This window comes from Psammomys obesus, unplaced genomic scaffold (assembly GCF_907164565.1).
Source record: "Psammomys obesus unplaced genomic scaffold, mPsaObe1.curated_primary_1811, whole genome shotgun sequence".
Lineage (NCBI taxonomy): Eukaryota > Metazoa > Chordata > Mammalia > Rodentia > Muridae > Psammomys > Psammomys obesus.
The window spans coordinates 2876930-2903817 of NW_026589732.1; the positions used below are offsets into that span (position 1 = coordinate 2876930).

At 52.8% G+C, this 26888-nt stretch overlaps 2 protein-coding genes across 2 annotated transcripts in view; both read right to left on the reverse strand.

Annotated features, from left to right (window-relative positions):
* Nucleotides 1–19904, reverse strand: part of Coro2a (coronin 2A) — a 50413-nt gene extending 30509 nt beyond the window's left edge. Inside the window, exon 1 of the mRNA XM_055605325.1 lies at nucleotides 19835–19904. The gene's annotated coding sequence lies outside the window, so the exon portion shown is untranslated. The remainder of the gene's footprint in view (nucleotides 1–19834) is intronic.
* Nucleotides 19905–22360: 2456 nt separating this feature from the next.
* Nucleotides 22361–26888, reverse strand: part of Tbc1d2 (TBC1 domain family member 2) — a 47723-nt gene continuing 43195 nt past the window's right edge. Inside the window, exons 11-13 of the mRNA XM_055605387.1 lie at nucleotides 25686–25871; nucleotides 25088–25209; nucleotides 22361–24609 (exon numbers count right to left, since the gene is read on the reverse strand). Of these exons, the coding sequence (XP_055461362.1) occupies nucleotides 24402–24609; nucleotides 25088–25209; nucleotides 25686–25871 (516 nt within the window). The 3' untranslated portion in view covers nucleotides 22361–24401. The remainder of the gene's footprint in view (nucleotides 24610–25087; nucleotides 25210–25685; nucleotides 25872–26888) is intronic.

The following is a 26888-nucleotide window of genomic DNA, read 5'->3' on the forward strand; positions in this document are numbered from 1 at the left end:
TCAGGATAGAGTGGTCATAGGTTGGTCATCACCATGTTGTCGAACGGCACTGTTCTGCTGCCTCCTAGCAGACATGCCTATATCCCCATCAGACATGACAGCACCCTCAGTGGCTAGCTATCACCCACCTGTGTATGTCCCTTGTGCTGGGAAAGTTCTTCACTTTACAGGAGGAGAGATTGGAAATCACTGGGCATCACTCAGCCAGTTAGTGGCTGAGAAGCTCAGCTGCTCAGAAACAGACTAACACTTCCACAGGGCTGGCCTGAGGATCACACAGACAGCTCACACAGCACGGGGGTGACTGACGCACACACAGTGTTCAGCTAACAAACCTTAGCTAGTGAGACTGCAGCATTCATGCGACAGGCCAGTCAGATTTGACCTAGTACAGAAAAGGCGTGTGTCCAGGCCCAGCATTTGGGTCATCTGGGTAGAATATTCCAGGCTGGAAAGTGGTCTCTATACAAGAGCAGTTTGAGGGTCTAACCTTTGGCATGCTCCAAGAGGATGGACACACAGACACACAAGTTCAAAGCTAAAGAGCAACCCCATTGGTCAAGAAGAACTCAAAGATGGAGGCTTTCTTGGCTTCCATCTTTAGGAAGGCTTTGGGAAGGTAGAAGGCTGGAGAAGCCCTCTGATTTGTCTGTCAGCACAGCCCAGGGTAGAATCTGGGATCCCTCCATGGCATCAAACACCCTAGTGCAGACACAGGCACCCTGCACAAATGCACACAGAACATAGCCCTGTTTCTCAAGTCCAACTGCTCCCTCCCTCCCCCCTCCATCCTTCTGGACTGGCCCACATTTCTCCCACAGGCTCACAGGAAACACAGATTGAGGCTGGCGGCAGCCGAGAGAAGGCCTTTCTTCCTGATGAGATTAGGCTCAAGAGAGAGTCTTCTCCTCCCCTACCCAACTGCCCAGAGCTGGGGTTAGCTGGCATGGTACCTCCAGAGATGACCAAGGGCTTCTCTACAAGCCTAGTCACGCCTAGTTGCTACGCTCTTAGGGAAGGGTCTGTTTCTCTCACCATTTATTCCTCAAACACTTCTGCTAGATTTGGGAGGTGGGTGCCATGCTCCCTCATTTTCTGTGCTGTCTGCCCTGTCCCCCAGAGCACTATGCCTTTTGGATACCCCATCTTGACACATACTGCTTCTCCCTGTAGGGTCTGGAATGAAGCCATAAGGGACAAATACTTGGCTGCCACTTTATGGGCTCTGAGGATGTCCTGCCTCTTGCCCTCATCTTGCTCCAGGTTCTAACACCCCCATTTACAGATCACCTTACTGTATGAAGTACTCATCTTCATACTGGGGGTAGGGTAGCCAAGGCCAGGAGAGAGGTGCTGGGTTTAAGACTTGTATCCTGTTGATTGGTCTGCACTTAGCATATCCACCCCCCACAACCACACACTCTTTTAGGATTTATTTACATATTTTGTGTATATGAACACACTGTTTTCATGCACACCAGAAGAGGAAATCAGATTCCATTGCAGATGGTTGTGAGCCACCATGTGGTTGCGTGGTTGCTGGGAATTGAACTCAGGACCTCTGGAAGAGCAGTCAGTGCTCTTAACCTCTGAGCCATCTCTCCAGCCCAACCACACACTCTTTTTGTTGTTGTTGTTGCTGTTTTTTGAGACAGGGTTTCAATATATAGCCCTGGTTGGTCTGAAGCTCGCTATATAGAGAGGCTGGCCTTGAACTCATACAGATCTTCCTGCCTCTGCCTTCCCAGCGGGAAGTGCCATGATGTCCAGTTTAGCATGTGCCGCTTAACAGGCTGTTCTAAACCATCCCTGGTACTATAGTCCTGTAATCTCAGCTACTAGCCAGAGGGATCAAAAGTTCCTACATCTTAGGACTGAGAGACAGTGTGCTGTCTTCCAGCGGATCTGAGTTTGATCCCCACTTTGGTGGCTCACAACAGCCTATAACTCTAGCTCTAAGAAATCAGGCCTCTGTGGAAAGCTGCATACATAACACACACACACACACACACACACACACACACACACACACACAGCTTAAGGCAACCAACTATGAACCAAACTATGAACCACTTCAATGACCACCGTGGCACAATAACCCTGTGGCACACATACCTTTGTGGTAACCATCAGCTCTCTAACTGGACTTAAGACGCGCTTAACAAAAGAGAGACCATGCCTGATACTGGAGACCTAGCCAAATACTCAGTTCTAATGAAACCAGTTATTAGAGGACAATCTACAACCACTAATTTACTGAACCAGCATAATATCTAACTACAGTTTTTAAACATTTGTCTTTATAACCACAGATAACAGGACTCTTCACCCCTTATCAAGAAATCTTCTCTTTGTAACAGACTGAGACCACTACAGAAAATCACAACCAACCAGAATGCAGAGTTGTGGAGCCCTGTCTCAGTGCACACATCTACAAAAAAACACTCCTGCACCTAAGGCTCAGGGAACATTGTGGAAGCAGGAGCAGGAAGATTTTAAAAGCCAGAGGATCTGGCTTTTGCTCTGAGATTGTGTCTCCTAATCACACCAGCAGCTAAACCCACAAACTCTCAACAACATGACTACCCAAACCTGAGCTGAGCAAGAATGGTGCCAATGAGCATTGCACGCTGCATGGGAGAAGCTCATGAGGCCTCAAACCTACACAAAGAACTGTGGCGACCGAGGAAAGCTGGGAGTGAAGATGTGTCTTCCCTAGGAGGATCACATCAATTGGCTGTCCAGTGCCAAATGGTCAGAAAACATACAAGTAACACCATATGGAGTCATCAGGTTATATTTAGAAATATGTATGTATATATAGACATGCATGAAATAACTAACGAAAAACAAGGCCATGAATTTAACAGAGTGAGTGGGTTCAAGGCTAGCTTGGGCAACTTAGTGAAATCAAAACAAAAAGTGAAAAGAGGGCAGGGGCTATAGCTTGATGGTGGAGTGCTCGCTCAGTGCGTGTGAAGCTGGGTTCCATCCCAAGCATCTCCAGTGACACACCAATCTTACGCTCTGGAGGACTAGGGGGACATATGCAAATCGTCTTGTGCTTGTCAGGCTTTCTCCTGTCTCCTCCCACCTACAGGATCATCAAGCTCAAATGGTTCTCTTCCCTGCTTTACTCACACACAGAACCACGGGCCCACTGGCAGGGGCCTGTGGCTGGAAAGGTCATTCTTCCGGGGCCTCTGAGCAGAGAGGCTGGCATTATCTCTCTTATGGCACGTGTGCCAGGCAGGCTGGAGAGTCTTAATTCTGTCACTGATGTGCTATGACTCTGGACGGATCCAGTTCCTCCGTTTTCCCACCCGTTCAATCGATGGTCACACCCCTGACTTGCCCACCAATGAGGATAATGCACAGAGTCTGGAGCCTGCATGTGACACAGCCAGACATGCCCAAAGCCCATGAGAACAGTGTACTGTCCAGCAGCCGTCGAGTCCACCGAGAGCTGGTTTCTTGCCGCCTCAACCTTCTAGAAAGCCAGGACAGAAAAATTTCCTGTTTATTACTCCAAATGAGGCTCCAAGACAAACTCCATGCAGGGTATTGGGCTTTGAGTTCTTTATCTGGGATTTTCCAGCCACAAGGCCACCTTGATGTCTCCTGGAGGCTCAAACCTGCAGGCCCCACCCTCTGCATCCTGTCTAGCAGTTCACATGTCCTCCAGAGCTACCTCTGGGCCAAGAAGGCCACAGGTCTACACACGGGAAATGTTTGCTCAGTGTCCTGCAGGGAACAAATAAGCACTGAGGTCCTGTAGCTTCAGTCCTAGGATGGGGAATGAGTCACAGCCCACCATGAGCCCCCAAGTCAGCCATCACTGTCTGTGCAAGGATCCGTGGTCCACAGTCAGTCCTCTGAACCTGGTCACCACACTGAGAGCCATGGACCAGTGTTGTTACAAGCAACAATGAAAATCCCAACCATTCTATTTTACCAATGAAGACTCAGGAGCCAGATGCTGGGGTAAAAACCTGCTAGCTCAGAGAGGCAGAGAAAGCACCCAGCTGACCTTCCTTCTCAGCTCAGGCCTGGATGGAGAAAAAACCAAAAGGCTCACTAGTTCAACTGACAGCCCAGGAAGAAAAGGCCAAAAAACCCCCAAGGCCAAAGGCTTGCTAGCTCAAAGCCCAAAAAACCAGGGAGCTGAGGAGCTGAAGCCTAAGCTAGAGCCAGAGCTTGAGCTAAAAGCTCTTTCTTCTCCACACTGTCTTAAATACCCTCAACTCAAAGTCCCTCCTACTCTTTAATCCCTGTCAGTTGGTTTCTTGCTCTACCTCTTGAACTAGGGTTAACTTTATTAAATCCTGTGCACAGAAAGCTCTTGGATTAAATGTGTGTGCTAGGGCTGGGTGAACCACACCAAAATCACCTGTTTACTATAAAAAATTCTTGGATTAAAGGTGTGTGATAGGGTTCAACCACACCAAACAAGAAATGGGGTTCTACAGTTCACAGTTTTGTGGTTCACAATGGGATCAAATATCCTGCGAAAGGCCAAAAGTAAGGACAAAATGAAAACGTTGACTGGGGTGTGGGAGACATCAGAAACCATCAAAGCTCACTCTTGGTGAACAAGGCAGAATGGCTTGAGCTGAGGGCTGTTTATTTTCTCTTGGGGCTGAACCTAGGCTTTTAAGCACCCTAGTCAAATGCCTTAGCACTGAGTTACAGCCCCAGTCCCTGAGCTGCAACCTGAAGGAAGAGATGCTGAACTGAGGAGCACTGGGAGGATTCTTCAAGGCAGAAGCAAGTCCTGAAGAAAGGGGAAGAGTCCATGTGAGAGGTAGGGGCTTTGCACCTCCTGGCTGGAATGGCTCGTGAGGTGCCTGTAGGGTTCATGATGTATAGGTGAGTGAAGCAAGAGGGAGGGTGGGGTAGAGTGCTGCAGCTGGCCAGCACTCAGGGTGCTGAAGGCCAGCCTGGGGCTTGGCCTGTAGAGAAAAGGGGTCATCAGCGTTTATAAGCAGAGCTGTCACGTGGTCAGAGCTGCAGCGCTCAGGTCAGCCCTTGGGGGCCTGAGAGGGGATTTTTGTTCCTCAAGCCAGGCCGGTCTAAGAAGAAATCAGCAGGTTTTGTTCCATTTGGGCTGCTTGCTGCAGCTGCCGCAGAGTGCAGACGTCTGAAGAGATTCTTGGCTGGGCTCCGGATGACCTTGTGACTGTCTAGAGATTTCCCCAATTACGGACATTGAAATATTCAGCCCTCACAAGGAGGGTGATGGGAAGTTCTTCCCTGCTTCTCTCCTACCTGCTTGTCACCATGGAGATAAATGCTGCTGGTCAGCCTTAATTTTCCAGGCAGGCCTGCAACAGCTGGCAGCACCTCCTGTTGCCAGCCTGCAGAGCCCCTCCCATGTCCTCGGCACAGGCTGGGCCTGCAAGCTTGGAGGGCAGAGGCCAAACAGCATCTCCTGCCAGATCAGCCAGGAGCTGGGGGTGAAGAGTTCAGGAAACAGATACCAGGGTCCCTGAAGGAGGTGCTTCTGCCTCAGGACGAACTCTTAAGGGGGGTGACAGCGCCTGGTTTACATGTGTTTGCTGGAGCCTGAAATTTGAAACCCACAGAGAGCTGACTCTAGTCATCTGGGCATCATGCCCCCCACCTTACAGTTTCTGACTCTGGGTCGGGGAACCCACATTTTTAAGTTCCAATCTGTGAAGTGGCTGGTCTGGGGACTGTAGGTGAAGGGTGACTGCTCTGAGTCCTGCTTAGGGCCTGAGAGGCGCCTCCAGGTAGCCATCCATCTTCCTCTTCCCCATCACCCTACGGGGGGCGGAGGTGGGCAACACCCAGCTTCCCCTGGCAGACTGGACAACGTCTGTTTTTCTATCCACTTCCCTGGGAAGCTCCCAACCTCCAGTTTTTCCTGGGCCTCAGAGCCAGTTCCTGATGTGCCCTTAGAGGTGGGGGCTGGGACAGGCGGCTCTCCCGTGAGGCCTGTTCTTATCTTTGTCTTCCTGGCTACTCAGGGCTTTCTTAGCCGGAGACCCTTGCACAGGGAGCCTGGGTGCTGAGATGTCTCCTCTGCTGTAGGACATGCCTGAGGGACCTCCCCCAAAAGGTCCAGGCACTGATGGCTCTTCCTCACTGTCCCTTTTGGAGAAGGGAAGATCCTGGCTCCTGTACTCCTAATAAAAAGGAATAAACAGCACCGGGTGGCTTGTCCTCCTGAGGCTGCAAACAGCCTTGAACACAGAATGAGTGGAAAGGGGCTTGATTTACTTAGGAAACATAGTGGTCCTTCCAGGACTCAGTATGTCACCAGGAGAGAAATGGTTGGGAGTCCACCTGCCAGTCTCAAACCTCATCTCACCACCCACAGGCCTGGAGGTCTCCCTTGGTTTCTTCATTTCCCTTGGAAGATGCTTTAACATCGATCAAGCCCTTTGCATCCTGACTGTTCCAGAATGACTCTGAAGACCTGTTTTAAATAAGGAAATGTGGGCAAGAGACATAGTTTGGTAGAGTGCTTGCTTAGAATTCACGAAGCCCTGGGATTGCTCACCAGCACTGCAGAAATGCAAGTGTGGTGGTCAGCCACTTGAGAAGTAGGACAGGAAGATCACAAGTTCCAAGTCCTCCTCAACTATATAGTGAATTCAAGGCCAGAAATTAGAAATGTACAGAACGGTGACTTTTACTGAGTCAGGCTCCAATCTAGGTGCTCTGCAGGAAAAGTGTCCTGGGCTCTGAAAACGGGTAGAGCAAAAGCGTTCACATTGCTTTAGTTCTCGACATGGCATTTATAAATTGTGTGTGTGTGTGTGTGTGTGTGTGTGTGCGCGCGCGCGCGCGCAGTCATATATCCCTACAACTAGATACAATCAGAGAAAGCCTGCTGTACTCCGGCACCTCACCATGCGGGCACAGAATCTCTGACTCTTACTCAATCTAATTCTCAGCCAGACCCCATAGCTCTTCGTCTCAGATGGGCCTGGGACTGCAGAAGGGAGCAAGGTTGAGGCACACAGAGTCCAGGGGCTGACCAGGCTTAGCCAGGACCAGCCCGGCTCCCTGTCTCCCTTTCCACACCTTTCCTGATCAACTCTGAGGGTCCCAGCTTACGTCCTACCAGTGATGGGGAACTCACTCCGTTGGGAATGCAGTTTTCTGGCTTCTGCTGCTGCCATCAGCCCCTGGAGCTCACCAGCCATCTGTAGCTCCCACAGCAACGGTGTTGCAGACATCAGACTACAGACTACTGGGATGGCTCGGATCCAGGCTGGAAATTTCCTTGTGGGACTGTTTCTTATTTCCCCTCCTGCTTCGGCTTGCCTTCCCCTGGTGTGTCAGGCTGTCACCTCACCCAGTCCGGGTCCTGGGTGACACACACATCCTAGGTAGGGGCTGAGGACCCTTAGTACAATGGGTTCTCCACAACTTAGAACAGTCACATTGGCAAGACCCAGGAGGGGAAACTGAGTTTGCATGCTAGTAGTCACCCGGGGCAGGACTGGGAACAGGCTGCAGGCCTGGGAGTCTTCTAGGACAGCGAACAAAGTTCCCTTTCATCCTGTGCCTGGTTACAGCACCAAATATTTCCCTCTTATCTCCACCACTCTAAGTAATAGTGGGGACTTGTTCGTGGAGGGACAAATTCCAAGGATGGCTGGCAAAGGAGAAAAGGCCTTATGTGGAGAGGTCAGGGGTCATTCACATTATCAAAATCCTCGGGGGAGGGTGTCTGATCTTCTTTTCCCTTTAAAGGAATGGCCTCATTATGTGGCCCAGGCTGGTCTTGAACATGCACTCCTCCTGCTGAAGCCTTCCACATGTTGGGGTTAACTGGTGTGTGCCATATCCCCCAGCTTTGCCCTAAGGCCTCTGAGAGGTGAGGCACCTCATCTGAGAGTGGCTTGGCTTGGAAACGTGGGGATTCTGGGGCCCGGGAGAGAAGACAAATCCAAGGATTGTTCCTGTTGGCCAAGCCAGCAGCTCCAAGTACCGTCGGGTAAACTTGAACATATTGCTTTAACCAGCATCTTCCCAAGGCTGGCAATGTTGGGTAGGGCTCTGTACACCCAGAGTAGCCAATGCATGTATACACATCTGTGCAAGCATGTAACAGAGATCCATCTCAATTATGGGGGTGAAGTCAAGAGGAGGCCACAAGTTTAGACAGGCTAAAAATGTCTTTCTGTTTGTTTGAAATGGGTTCTCATATATCCCAGGCTGGCCTCAAACTCACTATGTAGAAAAGGGTGACTTTGAAACTCTGTTCCTCACATGTGTTGGTATTATACTTGATGCCATTATAGTTCCAACTATTTACTTTCATGTATCTAGGTGTTTTCATTGTGTGTATACCTGTGCGCCATGTGCCTGGTGCTCTTGGAGGTCAGAAGAGGAGTCACATCCTCTGGACCTGGAGTTACGGATGGTTGTGAGCCACCATGTGAGTGCTGGGAATAAACCTGGTCCTCTGTAGCAGCAGCCAGTGCTCTTTCTTAACTGCTGAGCCATCTCTCCAGTCCCCAATTTTTTCATCATTCCTTCTTCCAAAGAGTGGAAACCCTGAGATTGCACTCCAGTGTTATTTTATTTATTATCTGGGGTTTTCGAGACAGGATCTCTCTGTGTAGACCAGGCTGGCCTTGAATCCAGAGATCTGCCTCCAAGAGCTCTGACTAAAGGCATATGACACCACTGTGGAAACCAATATTTTATATTACATACCAGAACCCATCACTTGCCAGTACAGAATATGACAAAGATGTGACACATATGTGAGTGAATTACCGCTATTCAAAATGGCTGTCAAGTTGCCCTTAAAATACTGTCCTCAAGTTTAAAACCCACATGAAAAATTAACCTGTTTTTAGTTTCATTTGTGTGGGACTGAGGGAGGGAGAGAGAGGAAAAAGAGAGGGAGGGGGAGCAGGAGGGGAGAGGGAGAAGGAAAGGGGAAGAGAGAGAGAGAGATTCACTCAGAGGAGCCTCAAACTTGTGGTGCTCCTCCTGCCTCAGGCTCCTGACTGTTGTCCTTATAGGGATGTGTCATCATGCCCAGCTATCTTAAAACTACTCTTCTTTAGGGGACTGCCAAGATGATTTCCGTGTGTAAAGGTGATTGCCACCAAGCTTGATAACCAGAGTTCCTGAGTTCAATCCCTGGGCCCCACGTGGCAGCAGGAGAGAACTGACTCCCTCAAGTTGTCCTCTGACCTCCACATGGGTGCTGTGGCACACGCACACTCACACATACCTAACACATAAATAAAATATAATTAAACTAGTGAAAAACTTGTCCCTCAGGGAATAGTTGGTTAAGCTATATAACGGCTAATTAGTATACTAAGTTAATCTGATGCATTTGTCTGGATTAATCAACCAGGTTAACCGATTGAGATATCCTGCTAAACAGACCAAAGAGGAGGGTTCCAGTCACCCCCTTTCTGTGTCTTGCCTTCTCCCCAGAGATTCCTGGATCATACAAGACATTATCTACTACATACTCACTGGGGATCAGCTCACCATCACAAGTGACCCTTGACCTTTCCTTTTTGGTGCTGGGAGTGGGACCCAGGCCCTCGTGTGTGCCACAAGGCTCTTCCACTGACCCTGAGTTCTGTTCTTGTCGGTACAGGTTAAACCTTGCTGGCTCACAGGCATCTCAGCCTGCACACCTCACTCTGGGAGGCCCTGTAGTAGATGACACAGTGTCAGGGAGGGTGTTCACACCACAGGGTCAGGACACATGGTCCAGGCTACTTCTCATACGTCACATGTGAATGTCAGAGCCAGGTGCCAGGGTGTGTGAGAGGAACACTCCTCTCCAGTTCTAGAGACCCCAAATGGCAGCCCCTGCCCTGCTTGGGGGCTCAGGCCGTGAAATGACCCCTTGTCAGTTTTCTTCCTGCACTGCAGGTGGGTCCCTGCACCTCTGTGTCACTATGAAGTCCGTGATTCCTCACCTGTGAAACGCAACCCACCAGAGGTAGCTTGGACTGCTGTCGGAGGGCTTTGGTGACATCTGTGGGCTGAGAGTTAGGGTGCCTCAGAACCCAGACCCTCAGCTTCTGCCTGAAAACTGCATCAGTAGACCCTGTCAGAATCTTCACGGAGCCCCGGCTGGGCAGCTGTGGTCTTGGGCCTGGTGAGGCAACGGCCTGAGACCTGCCCCTGTTTCCATGGCACTCTCTGCAAAGCTCCTCCCTGCACCCTCCCGGCTGTCCTACTCCCCGGTGACTGCCTCTCTCAGCTGAACCTTCCTGTGGGCTGTTGTCAGGGGGCAGGATGCTGCTCCAACCCTCCCCACAGTCTCTCTGCAAAGCACTGAAAGCCAAGTTGTGGCTTAGGAGGCTACCTGGAGGGGTTAGGAGAGAGAGGAAGGGCATCTGGGAGATGAGACTGCAGCCGGAAAGAGAGCCACAGCGGGACATCTTCTACGAAGAATTTCAAATTTCTGGTAGCACTGACCTGAGCATGCCTTCTTGTGGTTGTGCACTTCGGGTCTGCGTCAATGAGCGAGCAGGCTCTGCTCGGCGGCTAGGATGCAGCTCACATCAGAGCATGAACTTAGCATGTGGGAGGCCCTGAGTTCATTCTCAACACCAAAAGTAAATAGTAGCAACAAGACAAACCTCTCCCTGCCAGGATAGCCCAACCCTCCTCCCTGAACCTGTAGTGACCAAACCAGAGTATAAAGCCACAGTCCCCCATTCCAAGCTGCCCAAGTCTCTCCCTTGCCAAGCCTGGCATGGCACAGGGCATTCCCTTCCACATTCTGCCTTCCCAGTACTCTGATCAGGCAGGCTGCCACTTCCTAGCCCTTTGACCTCAACAAGCCCCGAAGAGGCCTCCCTGAGCCTCTTTTACCTCTGCAAAGTGTGTTTCACCCTCAAAGACTCTCCTGGCCTTGACCTCCAGTCTCTTGGTCTCTTGCTAAGCTTGGTCTAGAATAGAGGTCCTCAACCTGTAGGTCGTGACCCCTTCAACAACCCTCCACTTCCAAAAATATTTACATTAAGATTCATAACAGCAACAAAATTACAGTTATAAAGTAGCAATGAAATAATTGTATGGCTGGGGGTTATTGCAGCATGAGGAACTCTGTTAAAGGGTGGCAGGCGCAGAAAGGTTAAGGACCACTGCTCTGGATGACTGCAACACTCCACCTGCTTCTAACCCAATCACAGACGTCCCTTGCGGCCCGACCATGTCTCCCCTACTAGAGAAGCTCTCGCCAGCATCTCTGACATACTTTGAGAGCCTCTAGGACAGCACAACTCAGTGGTAGCCAAACCTACACTTGTTTGGCTTACACTGTGTGGAGGCCAGTCCCAGGGACAGCTTCTGGGCAATGAGACCGACATTCTTTGGATGCTCACTTCTGGGACATCAGGTTTCTTTTAACAACTCCTTAGAGGTGGTGGTACATGCCTTTAATCCCAGCACCTGGGAGGCAGAGGCAGGTGGATCTCTGCCTCTGCAGAGCCCAGGACAGCCTGGGCTACACAGAGAAACCCTGTCTTCAAAACCAATAAACAAACAAACAAATGAAGACAAAGAAAAAAAAATAGCTAAGCATGACACATGCTTTTTAATCCCAGCATTTAGGAGGCAGAGGCAAACAGATTACTGAGTTCCAGGCCAGCCTGGTCCAGGTAGCAAGTTCCATATTAGCTGGGACTACAAAGTGAGACTTTGTCTCAAAAACAGAAAAGAAAAACGGTAACAATTTAGGAAGTAAACAACTGACAGGGTCTGGGCAAGACTCCAGCACTGTGTGTAGAGAGTAAAGCTCTGTGCCTTTCTCCAGATGGGCCACTGGCCAAGCCACTATGGGTAATGGCTACAGCGGGGCTGAAGCTAATGGGTGGCCAGGAAGGTCTTCAAGATCTCCAAACTCCTGTGGCCACTCTCCACGGCCACTGGGCAGTCTGAGCTGTTCCACGGTGTGGGCATGTTCCCCTTTGCCAAGCTTGGAAGCCTTCTTTGGATGAGGAAGAAGAGGAAGGATCTAGTGTGAGCAGCTGTGCCTCTAACTACCATGAGGCTGCAATGAGGATTAGGGATTCGAGAATTCACTGAAGAGACAGTTCAGTGGTTAAGAGCACTGATTGCTTTTATCAGAGGACCCACGTTCAGTTCCCAGCAACCACACTGTGGCTCACAACTGTCTGTAGCTTCAACACCTTCTTCTGGCTTCTGTGGACACCAGGTATGCAAGTCATACCTAGACATCCATATAGGCAAAACACCCATCACACACACATACACACACACACACACACACACACACACACACACACACACACCTAGACTGGAGCCAGACATGGTGGCACACACCAGTAGTCCAGAAGTTGGCTAAAGGATTGCCAGGAGTTCTAGGCTAGCACGGGCTATATAATGAGTATCATATTTGCCAGGGCTATATAACAAAACCCTGTCAACCAAAGCCAAAGCTAATCACTATAGTAGCTTAGCATCCTTATTTACTGTGCAAAGTGGCTGAAGGCCTGTGTGTCCTAGGGAGCAAAGACCGAGACCATGATGCTCAGGGAATTGGACCTCCTGGGGATGATGTCATCCTGGGGCCTGACACCATTCTGGGTTCTTAATGCATCAAAGACAAGCCCCCACCCCCACCCTGCACTGAGGCTCAGGCTCCTGCCCAGCCCGGTGTCCCTAGATCTGTACCAGCTGTGTCAGCCCCTCACAGCCCACTGTGGCAGGGCCCTTGCCTGCTCTGGTCAGTCTAATTTCAATGCCAACTGTATCAGAGCTGTGAGATCTTCCCTCTGCGTAGCTTCATGAAGCTGTCCCTGGGAACAGCACCCAGGCCTCAACACGTGCCCCAGCCCCTCGTGACCTGAAGGGAACATCACCTTCTGGCCTGCCGATGCCAACTGGGTCTTACTGCTCACTGTAACCATGGCGCAGATACAATCAGCACCACAATTGTGCCAGGTAAATGTATACACGTCTAGAAAACACAACCTGATCACCAAAGACTCCCAGCCATGTCTGAATCGTCTTCCCTACTCCCACCCTCCATCCCTTCTACCCACGGTACTGATGATGGAATCTAGGGTGCTAGAGTCTACGTGCCAGGTAAGTGCTCTACTGCTGATACAGGCCTCTTTTTCACTTTAGGAGATGGGATCTAAATGTCTAGGCAGACCCTGAACTTGCAATCCCCCTGTCTCAGCCTCCTAGATGCCCAAGATTATGGTCTGCACCACCAAACCTGGCTTGAATATTTTCCTATATTTATGTGTGCACATTCTCTTTTCCTATCTGAACTCAAACATGATCCCTCTGGCCCCCAGACTATTCTTTTCCCAATGGCATGCCACCTCGGAGCACCAGTCCTCACTGTGATGTCACGACAGCCCACCCCTGCGCCTGGCAGCTCCCACAGCTCCTCAGGCGGGTTCCGAGGGCTTTCACAGTGTGTGTGTGTGTGTGTGTGTGTGTGTGTGTGTGTGTGTAGCAGCACTTTGGGGCTAATGGGTCTCCTTGGCACAGATGGTTCTCTTCCCCACACGGGCTGTGATCTGTGATTGGGTGGTGGCTGCCATCAGCAGCCCCTCCGAGCGAAGTGTAGCAGACAGTCTCCAGAACACAAGTGGTGTGAGGGCAGTGGTGGCTGGTTTGATCACAGAGTTTTCACAACAGACTGGAAGCACCTCCTGCCCAGATGCTCCAGGGCTCAGAATCAAGCATGATGGAGGCGCCTGGTGCTGTGAACTTCACAAAGCACTTCCATCCCCTTCAGGCTCTGGAGAGAGATCTGAACGAGCACACTGGGCAGAGCAGGCACTCACCAGCAACCCCATTTTCTGAGATCGTCTTGTGCACCCCACGCCGGTCACACACTTGCTATACAGGCTTGAACCTTAAGATCCTCCTGCCTCTATCTCTCAAGTGCTGGGATTGGTTTCGCAGTTATCACACCCAGTTTATGGGATGCTGGAGTGATTGCACTCAGAGTTTCGGCAAGCTAGATAAGCACTCAGCCAATTAGCTACATTCTGGCTCAATTACCCCCATTTTATAAGTCTGGAAAGGTGGGTGAGGTGCCCAATGTCTGACCTTCGTAGATGGCTAACCCCACGCCCTTCAAGCAGCTCAGAAGGCTCTGCCTCCTCCAAGGTGTCTTCCTGGGCTTCCAGCCCACCCAGGATGGATTAGTGGTCCTAGCCAGAGGGGCCCTGGTTCCCAGCTATGGATTGTAGCTGTCTCCCCCTGGGGCTACGTGCTACCGAGGGTTGGGTTGATTGTGACTTACCTCTCTCCCCCTCAGACTCAAAAGCACCTCAATGGATGGCTGTTGGCATGGTGGTAACCACAATCAATAAAATGGGGGTGGGGCATTCTTATTCTATGCACGGGGACATGGAAGCATAAGGAAGGGACAGGCTTCTTTCTCAGAGTGTTTCCACCGAGCCCTTTGTCTACTGCCTTGGAGTCTGGGTCTCAATCTGAAGCTCACACTTGTCTGCTCTTGCACAGGCTGGGCCCTGCGTGGTCCAGCTTACTGTCAGGGGGCCCTTAGCAGGAGACTGAGGGAACTCAGTCCACCAGTTTGGCCACCACCCTGGAGCAGCCCACAGGAACTTCTCGTCTGTTGGGCATGCCTATCAAGCACTTGCCATACATGTCCCCGAAGCCAGCGGTGGGTGCCATTACGATATTACTTTGTAGGTGGGCCGGGAAAGATCCTGGCCTAAGACCACCTAGTGGCTGTCTGTCAGAGTGTGCTGGCTCAGAGCTGCAGAGAAATGCAGTCAGGTTGCAGGAGAAACGTTCTCAGAGGGAGGGGTAGCGTGGCTTTGGCAAAGCCCATCTCTTTTCCCTTCTCCTGACACTTCCCAATGAGGGCTGAGGGATGAGACTGTGGCCGAGGCCTCCTTTAAGTCCCCAGTACTCCCAGGGGTCATGCCACTTGCCAGCCCTCTACAAGCTTTGGGCTCAAGGCCAACCTAGAAGCAGCTGTCATGAGAACCCCACATAGGTTCTCCTAGCCCTGATTTCTCTTTGGAATGAGACTCCAGTCACTACAGAAACCCTGGACTAGGTCCCTCATGCTCCACAGAGGAGTCTCAGTGAAAGCCACCAATTCTGGCGGGGTCTGCCTTCAGACTCGGAGAGCAGTGCCTTATCAGGAATCTACAGGCAGATGGCACGGTACAAAAGTGAGCCCCTGGGCAACATGAAGGCCTTAGTGTCTCATCTGCAAAACGAGGATGGCAGTACCCCAAAGAAAGGAAGCCCCCAGAGTGTTCACATTGATTTCCTGGGACAAGGAGGCACGGGACATTAATTTTCTAGTTTTTTGTCCTTTTCTAATGTTTTATATCAAATATTTATAGCAGAAAAGCCAAGCGCATATTCTTTGTAAGTTAACTTTATTGAGATACAATCTTCCTACAGCATAACAGATCCATTTTAAAAAGAGAATTCAGGCATGGTGGCTCACACCTCTAATTCCAGCACTGAGGAGGCTGAGGCAGGAGGACTGCTGTGAGTCCAGGTCTAGCCTGGGCCACAGTACTTGGTTTGGGGCTGGGCTGGAGTAGAGAGAAAGACATTGTCTCAAAAAAAAAAAAAAAAAATCAAAACTGAAACAAAGGAAACGCAGGGAAAGATAAATAGGTACTGGTCTCTATCCTCAAACCCTCACCTATTGCTTCAGAAGGCTGGAGTTAATGGGTGTGAACCCTTCACCAGCCTAGAGAAGAAGCTAGTACCAACAGCAGAGTCAGGAAGCTGAGCTAGCCTGTGCCCCTCTCCCACCCGTTCACTTGTTGGGCCCCTCCACTGTTCTGCAAACATGGAGTTGAACCGCTTCTCTGCCCCTAGATCACAGGCCCACCCTTGTTCCCTAGGTCCAGACTCCTGTGAGAGCCACCTCTGAGTCCTGGTAACAAAGTGCCATAACTGGTGGCCTGTGAGTCACACAAGGCAGTCCTCACTGTTAACTAGAGTCCAAGATAAGGCTGCAGACCAGAAGTGTGAGGCAGGGCTTCCGGGTTCAGGGAAGGGTGCCTGTTGGTCTATGTGTCCCCAGGGCAGAAGGGGAGTGTCTCCCGGGACCTCCACATGAACCCTCATCAGAAGTGGTCTGCTTTTCTGACCTAATCAACCCCTTCTGTGCCATCCCCTTGGCAGCGGTGGTTTCAACAAATGAACCTGGCAGTGACAGGAACATTTGGACCACAGCAATCTCAGGGGAACACTAGTGCCCAGAGGGGGCTATGCCCTGGCCCCACTCAAGAGCTCGAATGGCTCTCACTGCTTTGGGCAGGAAGCCTTAGCTTTCCCAAGACAGTGTTGCAAGTTTTGAAACCTCTCTGTACCTCTTGCTTTTTTAAAATGAAAAAGGAGCTTAAAAATAGTACCTCCCAAATGAACTTGTAGGAGTCCACGCTGCACACAGGAGAGGCGGTTTAGCTAATCAGGGCCGTGGCCTCTGGCCCTCTCTTGTCACTCTTCCCCTGCCTTCCTGCTCCTCTCAGCACTGTCCCACCTCAAGGGCTTTTCACTGTCTCTTTCCCACAGTTCCACCCTGCTTGCCCAAGTCACCCTCTCACAGACCCTGAGACACCCACCTAAAGCGGCTGTTCCCCTTTTCTGTGGTCATTCTCCTTCATTCTCTCCCGTTTGCCCTGTTTTCTTTCCTTTGCCACCCTCTGCCTTCCCTAGCAGAGAGACTACAAATGTATTCAAGGCTTCTTCTTCTTACAGTGAAGCTGTTTGGTAAACACTGGGGAGGCCCTGGGGACCAGGCCTGGGGTAGCAAGTGTTGTTCCACAGACAGCAACCCTGTGGTTGCCGTTACTCTTGTTGTCTCAAGACCTCCTTACTTCAAGGTGTGGTCTCTGATCACACCTTCCCTGTCCCCCACCACACCCTGTGGCTCACTTATAGTAAGGAACCATAATCAGATCTTTAATTATATCCTTTTCTACTCAGGCTGAACCACACAAAATTGTTATTTTTTCTTTCTTTAAGTTGGATATAAGCCTTTCTGGAGTGGTTTAAGCTAATGTGTAAGCACTTTGTAGATGCCCAGGAGGCATCCAGAGAAAGAGTGAGGATTCCTGACCTGTCAGATGGAGAAGGATGGCCAAGTGTCTCCTCCCTGTCCTGAAGAAGAGGCCCCTGCCTCAAAATGAACACAGCACTGTCATCTGGGCTCCTCCATGGCTCGCAGGGAAGAGGGAAAGCGCCTCAAGGTCTAAAGCAGGGCATTTGAAAAGAGCAAAGGCTTCAAGCAGAACCCTCGTGGAGACCTGGCATCCCTCCCTGAGGAAGCACGTTTATCTCTGGGTAGGGAGGATGGCACAATCTCTGCATGTCCAGAGGGCTCTGCTTCTGCCGTAAAAGGCCCTATTGCGGGACTGTGCAGACTCAGCCGCCACCAAGGCCGTTCCCACTTCCTAGACCTTGCTGCTTTTGACACTGTGTTTTCTTTTCAAATAAAATGTTCCAAAGCCTCAGCAGGCTTCTTCAGTCAGGCAGCTTCATAAGAGTCATAATACATCCATGTCTCGCTAGTGACCTCCTTAGGGTAAAGTCCCCAAGGAGAGGCCTTGGAGCAAGGGGCAGGGAGACCCATTTCATAGACGTTTGTTTCAATGGCTGCCAGATTACCCTACAAAACGACACACCTTGGGCAAATCTTTCACACTGATAGCTTGCTGCTTTCACAAACAATAAGACTTTTATTTGTGGCATGTTTTTACTCCCCCCGCCCCCTTTAAAATTAGAGCTACAGTCTCATATATCCCAGGCTGTTCTTGACCACAATCTGTAGCAGAGGATGGTCTTGAACTCCTGATCCTTTTTCCTCCACCTCCAAGTTACCATATTTGGTCTATTATTCAGTTTTGGGGGTGGAACTGGGGGCTTCATGCACACTAGGCAAACACTCTCCCAACTGAGCTCCATCCTAGCTTCAAAACACTCCATTCTTGGCATTAGGATTTCTGGCTGGTTTGTTGTGTGGCCTTTTACTAGTCACACTTGTCCCTGAAGGGGACAAGTGATATGTACCCGTAACATAAGGGGATTAGATGAGATGGTTTCTTTCTTTTCTTTAAATAACTTCTATTTACTTTTTTATATGCATTGGTGTTTTGCTTGTACATTTATCTGTGTGAGGGTGTCGGATCCCTTGGAACTGGAGTTACAAACAGTGGTGAGCTGCCACGTGGTTGCTGGGAATTGAACCCAGTTCCTCTGGAAAGGCAGCCAGTGCTCTTAACCGCCGAGCCATCTCTCCTGCCCCAGATGAGATGGTTTCTGGAGCCCCTTTCCAGGTTGTTTAGCGCACGACTCCACAGTACATTTTAAAAGCACAGGACGGCCCTGTAATAGCCAGAACCTGCCTCACTCATGCACCAGCCACAGTGACCTCCCAGTTCACACACGTACGCAATGACAGAGAACTCAGGTAGTATTTAGACCTTCGCGCTGGCGCTGGGCTCTGGCAGCCACGCTTATATTTAGTCTCCTTTTATGAGGGGATAATAACACTCATTTGCAGTGAAGCTCCAGGTTGGGGGCCACGGGGCAAGGTCCCTGCCACTCTGCTTCAGCTCTGGAATCCCATGGCATTCTACAATCTACCCAGCCCTCTGCTTGCTACTTGCTACTTAGGATGACACAGGGTGTACCACCTGAGCTGGGGCCCGGGGAGGGAGGGACTCTCCTCTTTTAGCCCTAAGAAAGCCCTTGGGTGAGGAGGAGGGAGAGAGAAGACCAGGAGGCAATAAGCCTGTCCCTTAATTGGGGCAGATGTCAGGAAATGAGGCAGAAGGGTCCAGACATGAGCCAGGTTCTCCTCTCCCTCTACATCGCACAGGAGAGGTCAGGAGGTGAGGAAGCCTAAGGACAGGAACAGGAGGTTATGAACCTGGACCATGGGCACAAGGGCAGGCTCTGGGGCAGAAGGGCCAGAGCCTGCCTAAGGGGTACTAGCAGGACCACAGCCGCAGTGGGAGAAGATTCTCCAGTTTCAGCTAGTGAGATCCCCGTCGCAAGAAGAAAGCAACACAAGATGAAGATCCGGAGGCACGACGGAGGTCTCCACAAACCCTGGGGCCACTGCACCCTTAAACACGTGCTCTGCCCCCCAACCACAGGAGACACTGTCCTGCTGGCAAGTGCACTCTCTGAGGTTCGAGTGTGGCAGACCAACCCTGACCACAGAACTGGGCTTGGGCAGCTGGCCAGGGCTCGGACCAGGCTGTCCCTTCGCCGTTGCACGTATGCAGGTGGGTGTCTGCTCGGCTCGGGTCCAGACAGGTCTGAGGCTGAGATCTGGCCACCGCCAGCGCGGGGCTCCTCCTCCAGCTCCAGGCGAAGAGGCTGGTCTGGGTTGGCAGACTGCTCGCCCCACCCGCGCGCCCAGGTCGCCTCGGCAGGGACGTGGGGATGCTTCCTCCTCCGCGGTTTCCCGGGACTGGAAGCCAAGGCCCCTCGGGTAACGCAGCTAAGGACCGGAACAATCACGACCTGGGTCTCCCGGGCACCTGGGCCACACCGTGGCCTGTCGAGACTGGCTGCCGCGCCCAGGGCGGGCCGTTCACCGCGGCAAGAGGCGCGGGCGGTGCGGACTGGCCCCGAGCCTCTGGAGCCCGAACCTGGGGGTCGCTGCTCCTAGTCACCCCCTGAAGGGGCGGCCGCACCACTATCCCGCTGGGGAAACTGAGGACCGGAGCGGGGCAGGGCTTTGTGTGAGGTGTGCGGGGTCTGGAGGCTAGGTCTCCGCGGCGCCGGGGGCAGCATCCCTCCCGCCGCCGGGCCGCAGCCCGGGCGCAGTGCGCGTCCCGCCAGGCCCGGTCCGGTCCCACCCTACCTTGTTGACGGCCGCGCAGGTGGCGGCGGCGGCGGCTCCGGCTCTCGCTCCGCGCTTCGCGCCGCCCGCCGAGTCCCCGCGCCCAGCGCCGCCGCCTCCCCGCGCAGCCCAGCGGGCGGGACCGGGCCGGGAGGGGCCGGGGCGGGGCGGGGCGGGACCGGGAGGCCCCGCCTGTGCGCCGCCCGTCGCCCGCAGCTAGGGTATCGTCCCCCGCGCACACTCGCCGCCTCCTGCACGCCCTCGCCGCAGTCTGTGGGTGGGACTCGGACCCCGATGCTCGGTTTTCCCTTGTTGAGATGGAGACAGTCACCGCGCCTGCCTCCCAGCTGGCTCCAGGCTGGATCCCGTAGCGAGCGCCGGGACAGCGGTTCCGCAGGCGGCGGGAGAACCGGAGAGCGGAGGACGGCTGCGCACTCGGAGGGGGCGGCGGAGACCCTTTCTGCCGACGCCAGTAGGGGGCGCTGCCGCCCAGCCTTGTCTGCTTTCAGCCCTGTGCTCACTGAACGTGGAAGATGGGACGTCGCGTCTTTCATAATAAGCACGCCACACCACCTGTCTTGGAAAGAGTTCTTCGTGTCTTGTAGTAATGTATTTGGTTGCGATGGTGGGGCTAGGCTACTACCTGGCACCTAGTAGTTGAGTAAGTACACAAATTATTATTACATTATCAACCCCTTCAATCTAGTCATACTACTACTCCCATTTCACGGCTGAGACTTCAGTTTTGGCAGCCATTGTTAGCTAATTTAATGTGTGTGTGTATATATATATGCATGCATTTGTGATGGTGGGAGTGAATGCAGACCTTGTGCATGCCAGGCAAGTAGTCTACCATTGAGCTACACTGAGACCCCTCCTTTTTTTCTGAAACAAGGGTTCACTAAGTTGCGCAGGTTGTCTTTGAACTATCTGTCTTCCTGCCGCAGCCTCAAGTAGCTGAGATTATAGGATTTCACTACCACACATCTCTGGTGAGGCCCTGGTCACCTTAGAGCCTATCTCTGGGTCCTGCCTGAATCAGTGTCCTGGGCCACTCCCCTGCCTGGAGCTGAGGGCTCCCCACGTTAAAGCCTCCTCTGCAGCCCCAAACCAAGCCTCTTGGAGTTGCACTGGCAGAAGGCACGCAGCATACACAGGATGTGGACACACAGCAGTTGGACCTTTGCACTCATGAGTCCACGGTGGTCTAAAACATTTTAATCATTTTTCTAGGTGTGTCTATGTGTGTGCATGTGCCTCTGCGTAGAGGTCATTGGAAAACTTTCAGGAGCTGATTCTTTCCTTCCATCTTGTTACGACAAGGTCTCTTGTTTCTGCCCATGCTCCTGGCTAGATGTCCCTCGGACTTTCAGGCAATTCTCCTGCCTCCCTTCTCCAAGCAGGAGAGCTGCATTCACCTTTTTTTACATGGCCCCTAGGGATGGAAGTCAGGCTGTCTGGCTTTTGCAGCAAGCACTTTTGCCTACTTGGCCATTTTGCTGGTCCATTTGTTGTTATTATTTTTAGAGAGGGTCCCGCATAGCCCAGGTTAGTCTTAAACTGCCTATGAACTAAGAATAAACCTTGAACTCATCCTCCTGTCTCTGCTAGGCCCACTAAGGTGTTTCTTACGTGACTTTCTCTGGGAGTAGGCTGACTCCTGAGTGTGCCCACTCACTAAAGGCTGAGGCCAGGCTCTTTGGTTCCCCTCTCCCAATAGCATTCCCCCAAGCCTGTGCTTGTACCATCTCCTTTTGAGGGTCTCTCTCAGAATCATCTTCTAAGAAACTCTTGTTCCTGGATGCCAGGCCAGTTGTCTGCTGGGACAGTCCTGGGACAGGCTTGTTTGACAGGGATTCTCTGGGGACCATGGGCATATGAGGGGAAGCCTGGAACCTGGCACTCCCTTTCTGTGTCTGGAGAGGGGCCTTATTTCCTCTTACCTTCTCCCATTCCTGCCTCAGGTGTGGAAGACTGCCCCTGACCACTCCTAAGTTACACACAAGGGGACACTGAGCAGGGAGGGACACAACCTACCAGACCCAATAGGGTGTGTTGGGGTTGGGGGGCCAAGGCAGACTGACTTTCCATTTATTTCTACTCAGGGTCTCTTGTGTGTGTGGGGTTGCTGAGAGAAGACTTTCCCCCCCTCAGGGCTATTTGGGACATAAGCTTGAACAAAGTAGTCTGGGAGTATGCCCCTCCCACACCCATTGAGGCATTTATCAGGTCTCCAAGACCCAGTCCCTTTGTTCTCTATGATAAGGCCTGCTGGCCCAGGGGTGGGAGGGCTGAAGCATGGAGTCCCATCTCTGTTCTGTGGGTGGGAAGGTGGGGCTGTGGGATCAGATCCCCCAGCCTAGGAAGCACTGGCCCCTGGGGAAGGGGCAACAGCTGTGGGGCGAGCAAGGAACCTGACACTAGGGGGAGGCCCCAGGCCCCTGAGGGAGGGGCCAACTCTGCCCTAGCAGCAGCCCAGATATTCCCAGGCTCCCACCCTGCACCCCTTGTTCATTCCCGTTCCAGCTCAAGCAACCCAGACGCACGTTTGTTTTCCTCGTGTTTATTTGTTTCTTGAGACATGGTCTGGCTTCGTAGCCCAGATTGTGCTGGACCTGCTGGGATCAGCAGTGTGTACCACTACACCTGGCCCCTTTTCTCTTCCTAGTTAACCCTCTGGATGTGCCCGCAGGTAGTCACAGGCCAGGCCCTCCTGCCCTCCTCTTCTGTGTGACATTCTTTGTGCCCTGTCGCTGGGGCTTGCCCTGGGTGAGAGCTGTGGGACAAGCAGTCCTCAGTCTGCTTCCTCTTTCAGGGCTGGAGGAGGGAATTAGTTCCAGAACCCTTATCCTCCCAGGGTTATCAGAACACCATGGCTCCAACAGCAGATCACAAGGTCCAGCAGCACTGCTGGAACAAAGCCTGCCCAGGATTCTAAGGCGTGGCTTGGTGAGAACGCTAGTCTGTCCACTCCCTGGCCCCCTCCCCAGGAGCACAAGGCCTTGGGCAGAGTCCTCCTCTAAAGAAAGGTGAGGTGGGGTGGGGGTGGGGGTGGTCAGAGAGCTTAGAGGAACTGATGGTGGAGAAGGTACTGTTTATCCAGTTGGACCTGTTTTTGGCCTTTGGTGGTCTTTTCTTGGAGAGCCAGACAACACCTACCTGCGTCCGTGGCGCGCTTCACTGCACCAAGCCCTAGTGTCAGCGCTCTCCCTCCAGCACTCTCTGTGAGATGGAGGCCGCCCCCTTAGCTGGTGGCTCACTTTAGGGTCACTGTGCCAGTCAGTCTGCAGCCAGGATCCCAAGGCCTCCCCCCTACTCGTTCTCCCACTTCACGGAAGCTGTCTGCTGGTGAAAAGGCCTCAGTAGAGGCAGCAGGCAAGCGCGGGTGCCGGGTGCTCACAGGAATCCTGAGGCCAGGAGCTGGTGTGAGAGTGTGCCGGCCATGCCAAGCCTGCAGGCTCACACTGTGACTCAGGCGCCGACGGGGCCTGTACTGCAGTGGGTGTGGACCCAGCTCCGCAAGCACCTTCACCCTGGGGTTTCCAGCACAGACTCCTCAGAGAGCCCCAGCCTCTAAGAGCCATCTCCAGGCTCCACTGCAGGCCCAGTTTGGTGAGATATGAACCCCTTGTGCGCCTTCAGGCCTTCTGCCCTGGTGGGGAGGACATTCGGAAGGGGCAGCTGAAAAGACCAGGAAGAGGATGGAGAACAGGGCTGTGTTGGGCCATAAAACTGCTCAACTCGTTCTGCTGAGCCAGGTGGGCTGTAGCCCCCTCGCCCCCCTAACCCTGTTGGCCCCACGTGACAGGGGCACATCAGAGTGGATACCTGCTTGGTCCCACTTGATGTCCAGTCCCCATCAAGTGCCTTAGGGTGGCAGCAGGGTTTCCCCTGGGATGTCCCCAGCGGGCTGTAAACAGAAGGGAAGTTTCAGGCATGAGGCTCCGGAAACAGTCCCCGTGGTCAGGGTGGCCTCAACTTAGATCCAGCTGGCACTGCAGAGGGGCAGTAGCCCAGAAACGCAGATGTCCTGAAAACATGTCTTGAACTTGGGCTGCCATAAGAATGGTGACCAAGGCTCTGAGCCAGAAGGAACATTCCTCACACCTTATGCCCAGGAACACAGGTAATGAGAATGCGTCTGTCCTACCTAAAGGAGAGCCATCAGTCAGTCACAGGGACATTGCTTTATGCCAGCCATGCCTCCGAGAGGAGCATCAGAAGGTCAGGCTCATTTGCATAGTGAGATTGCGGTCAGCCAGAGCTCCAGGAGACCTGGTCTCAAAAGACCAAATCCAAATCACGCCCCAGTCATGCCCCAGAGAAAGCGCCCAGTGGCCCAGAGTGCATGCACTCTTGCCTCCCTACATGTTAAAGTGCTGTGGGGCCGTGATACAGGCCGACAAGCCCGGGACACTTAAAAGGCGACTCTAACCAGTGGCTTCACAGAAAGCAGTGTCCAAATGGGATACTAAGGCTCAGAGAGGAGAAGGGCCTTGTCCAGAGTCACAGAGACCTCTGGCCCGTGCCTGAATTCTACCCTCCTGCCAGCAAAGGTAAGAAAGGCTTTGGGCAACAGAGTGGCAGGTCAGCCATCGCCTTCTCCTTCGTCCTCACTGACACAGCCCTCGGGCACCGTTCTGTGCGTGGATGCCCGTCTCTCCAAGTACTCGGCTTTCAGCAGTTCTAGTGCCCGAAGCTCAGCCTCTAGTCGCTCTTGGTGGGCTGCCCGCAGCTGCCGCAGTTGCTTCATGGGAAAGGGGTTCATATCATTGAAGGCGATGCTCATGAGCTTCCTGAGAGGAAGGTACAGTCAGCCAGTGCGGTGACTGCCAGTTTGGAGTCCATCCTGACACCCACCCTGGGATGATGGCCCTGTCTCCGGGAGTTCACTTTCCAGGGGAGAAAGACTATTCCCACCCGGAGCCGAGGCTAGAGGGAGCTTGGCAGGTGCCTGACCCAGTAGGGAAGGGCTGCTCAGGAGGGCTTCCTGGAGGAGGGACATGGAGGCTTAGCTTTGAAGAGAGGGACCAGGTTCAAGATGGTGGTGGCAGTGAAGGAAGGGGCCAGGAAGCTCCAGGTTGGAGAAACTAGAAGGCAAAGCTGGTGATTGGGTTGGCTGTCCCACAGCCTGGGTATGGCAGGGGGAAGGTGGGCTGGGGAGCTTGCCTGCCATAAAAGGACTCGGATGGGCTGAAGGGAGAATGCCCTTAGGACCGACTCCCAAGCTGAGGGAGGACCCCGGGAGGGGCAGCTGTGGGACGGGCAGCTCACCGGCTGTCACAGATAGTCTTGGTAAAGAAGCGCAGGTACTGGTAGATCTCCAGGCTGTCCTGCAGCCGCAGGATCTCCTCCTCATTGTACTTGAAGATGGCCAGAGCGTATCGGAACACCACCTAGGGCACAGTGGGGATTCAGGTGGGGCGCAGGAGCCCAGGCAGGTACTGTTCAGGGAGAAGGCCAGGGACTCTGGGAATGTGGAGGTTTCGGGCAGGCCAGATTGGTAGCCTAGAGGCACAGGTGTGGGAGCAGCCAGGGGCACAGGCGGCAAAGGACCCTAGAGGGAGCACAGCTTGGAACATTGCTTTCTGCCTGTTGTCTCTACAACAAGGCACGAGGAGCCACACCCTGCTGGAGTCAAGGGCGTTAGAACACCAGTAGTATCTTTGCTGGTGGGTCTCCTGGCAAAGTTGTGGGCAAGGTATGGACCAGACCCAAGCCTCAAAGGCGGGACCACTGCTTCCTCTCATATTGCACAGAGCACTTTACAGTTTAAGGAGCTGTACTCTCAGGTGTCCCAAATGGCCCTGACAGGTGGCTGTCGTTCTGTTCTGTGGGTCCTGGCTGGGCGGCTGGGCCCAGACATACGCACCTTTGTCCCTTCGTAGAGGAAGGCATCCCAGACTCGCAGGAGGATGTCACTGATGAGAGAGTCTGCAAAGACCACGAGGAACCAGTTGAAGGTGATGAGAGAGAGGTCGATGTGGTGCTGCCCCAGGTGTGCGGTCAGTCGGGGCAGCTTCTCTGAGAGGAGGTCCTGGAGTACCCGCTGGTCCACCTGGGAGGCAGAAGAGGCCTGTCACTCCTGCTGGCTCCCTCTCCGCCCGCTCTTCAGACCCCAACTTAGAGCTGCTGGGTGGGCCTGCTTTGTATTGGGGACAGGGTGTGTGTGTGTGTGTGTGTGTGTGTGTGTGTGTGTGTGTGTGTGGTGCAGTGACATCGCCATGGCCCCTGACACCTAGGCAAAGCAATAGGCTTTGCCATTCGTCTCTTCATGGGAAAGTTCTTGGTCCCTTCAATCAGCTAAAGTTCCTGGCAATCAACTGGTCTCATGTTTTCAGACACAAAAATGAAGAGCACCTTTTCTAGGCTGCTTCTCTGGACCCATGATGGCCAAGACAGATACTGATGGGAGGTGCAGGGCCCCGCCACATCAGGTAGCAGGAATCTAAAGCAGGAAGCTGCAGGCCACCGCTAGTGGCTGCTAGTGACCTCTCCTGGTGGCTTTGGCTTATTGTTTCAGTGGACACGGCTGATTGCTGCCTAGCAAAGCTTCCATCGTCTTGGCAATGTCCTGATCTGTGTCCCTTCCTTGCTCCTCCTTGCCTAGAACCATGCTAAGTCTCTCCAAGTCCACCCAGGCTTCAGTGTTGCTATGGTGAGTACTCAGGGGTACCCTGCCCCCTCCCCCAGAGGCCATGGTGAGCCAGCAGATCTGCGATGAAGTGGAGCCAAGAACTGCTTGTCCTCCACACCACGGCAGTCAAGGCAGGGGCCAGGTGGGGTCCAGGCCATCTACCTTCTCTGCTGTTCTGAATGTGGCAAATTCTCCATGACCAAAGTAAAACCAAAGGCAAGCCTGATGCTGGTGTTCAGTGCATCTCCCTTTCAGAGACGTTAAGATCCAGAGGTGGAAAAAAATGGCATTTCCCAGCCTGCCTTACAGCCAGGGACAGACCTAAGATACAGTTTTCACTATTAAGATTTAAGCAGGAAGTAGAAACTGCAGACTGAAAGAGCCAACACCCTTTACCTGTTTTTTCCGGTGTATGCCATGGCCACAGGGTAAGGGCAG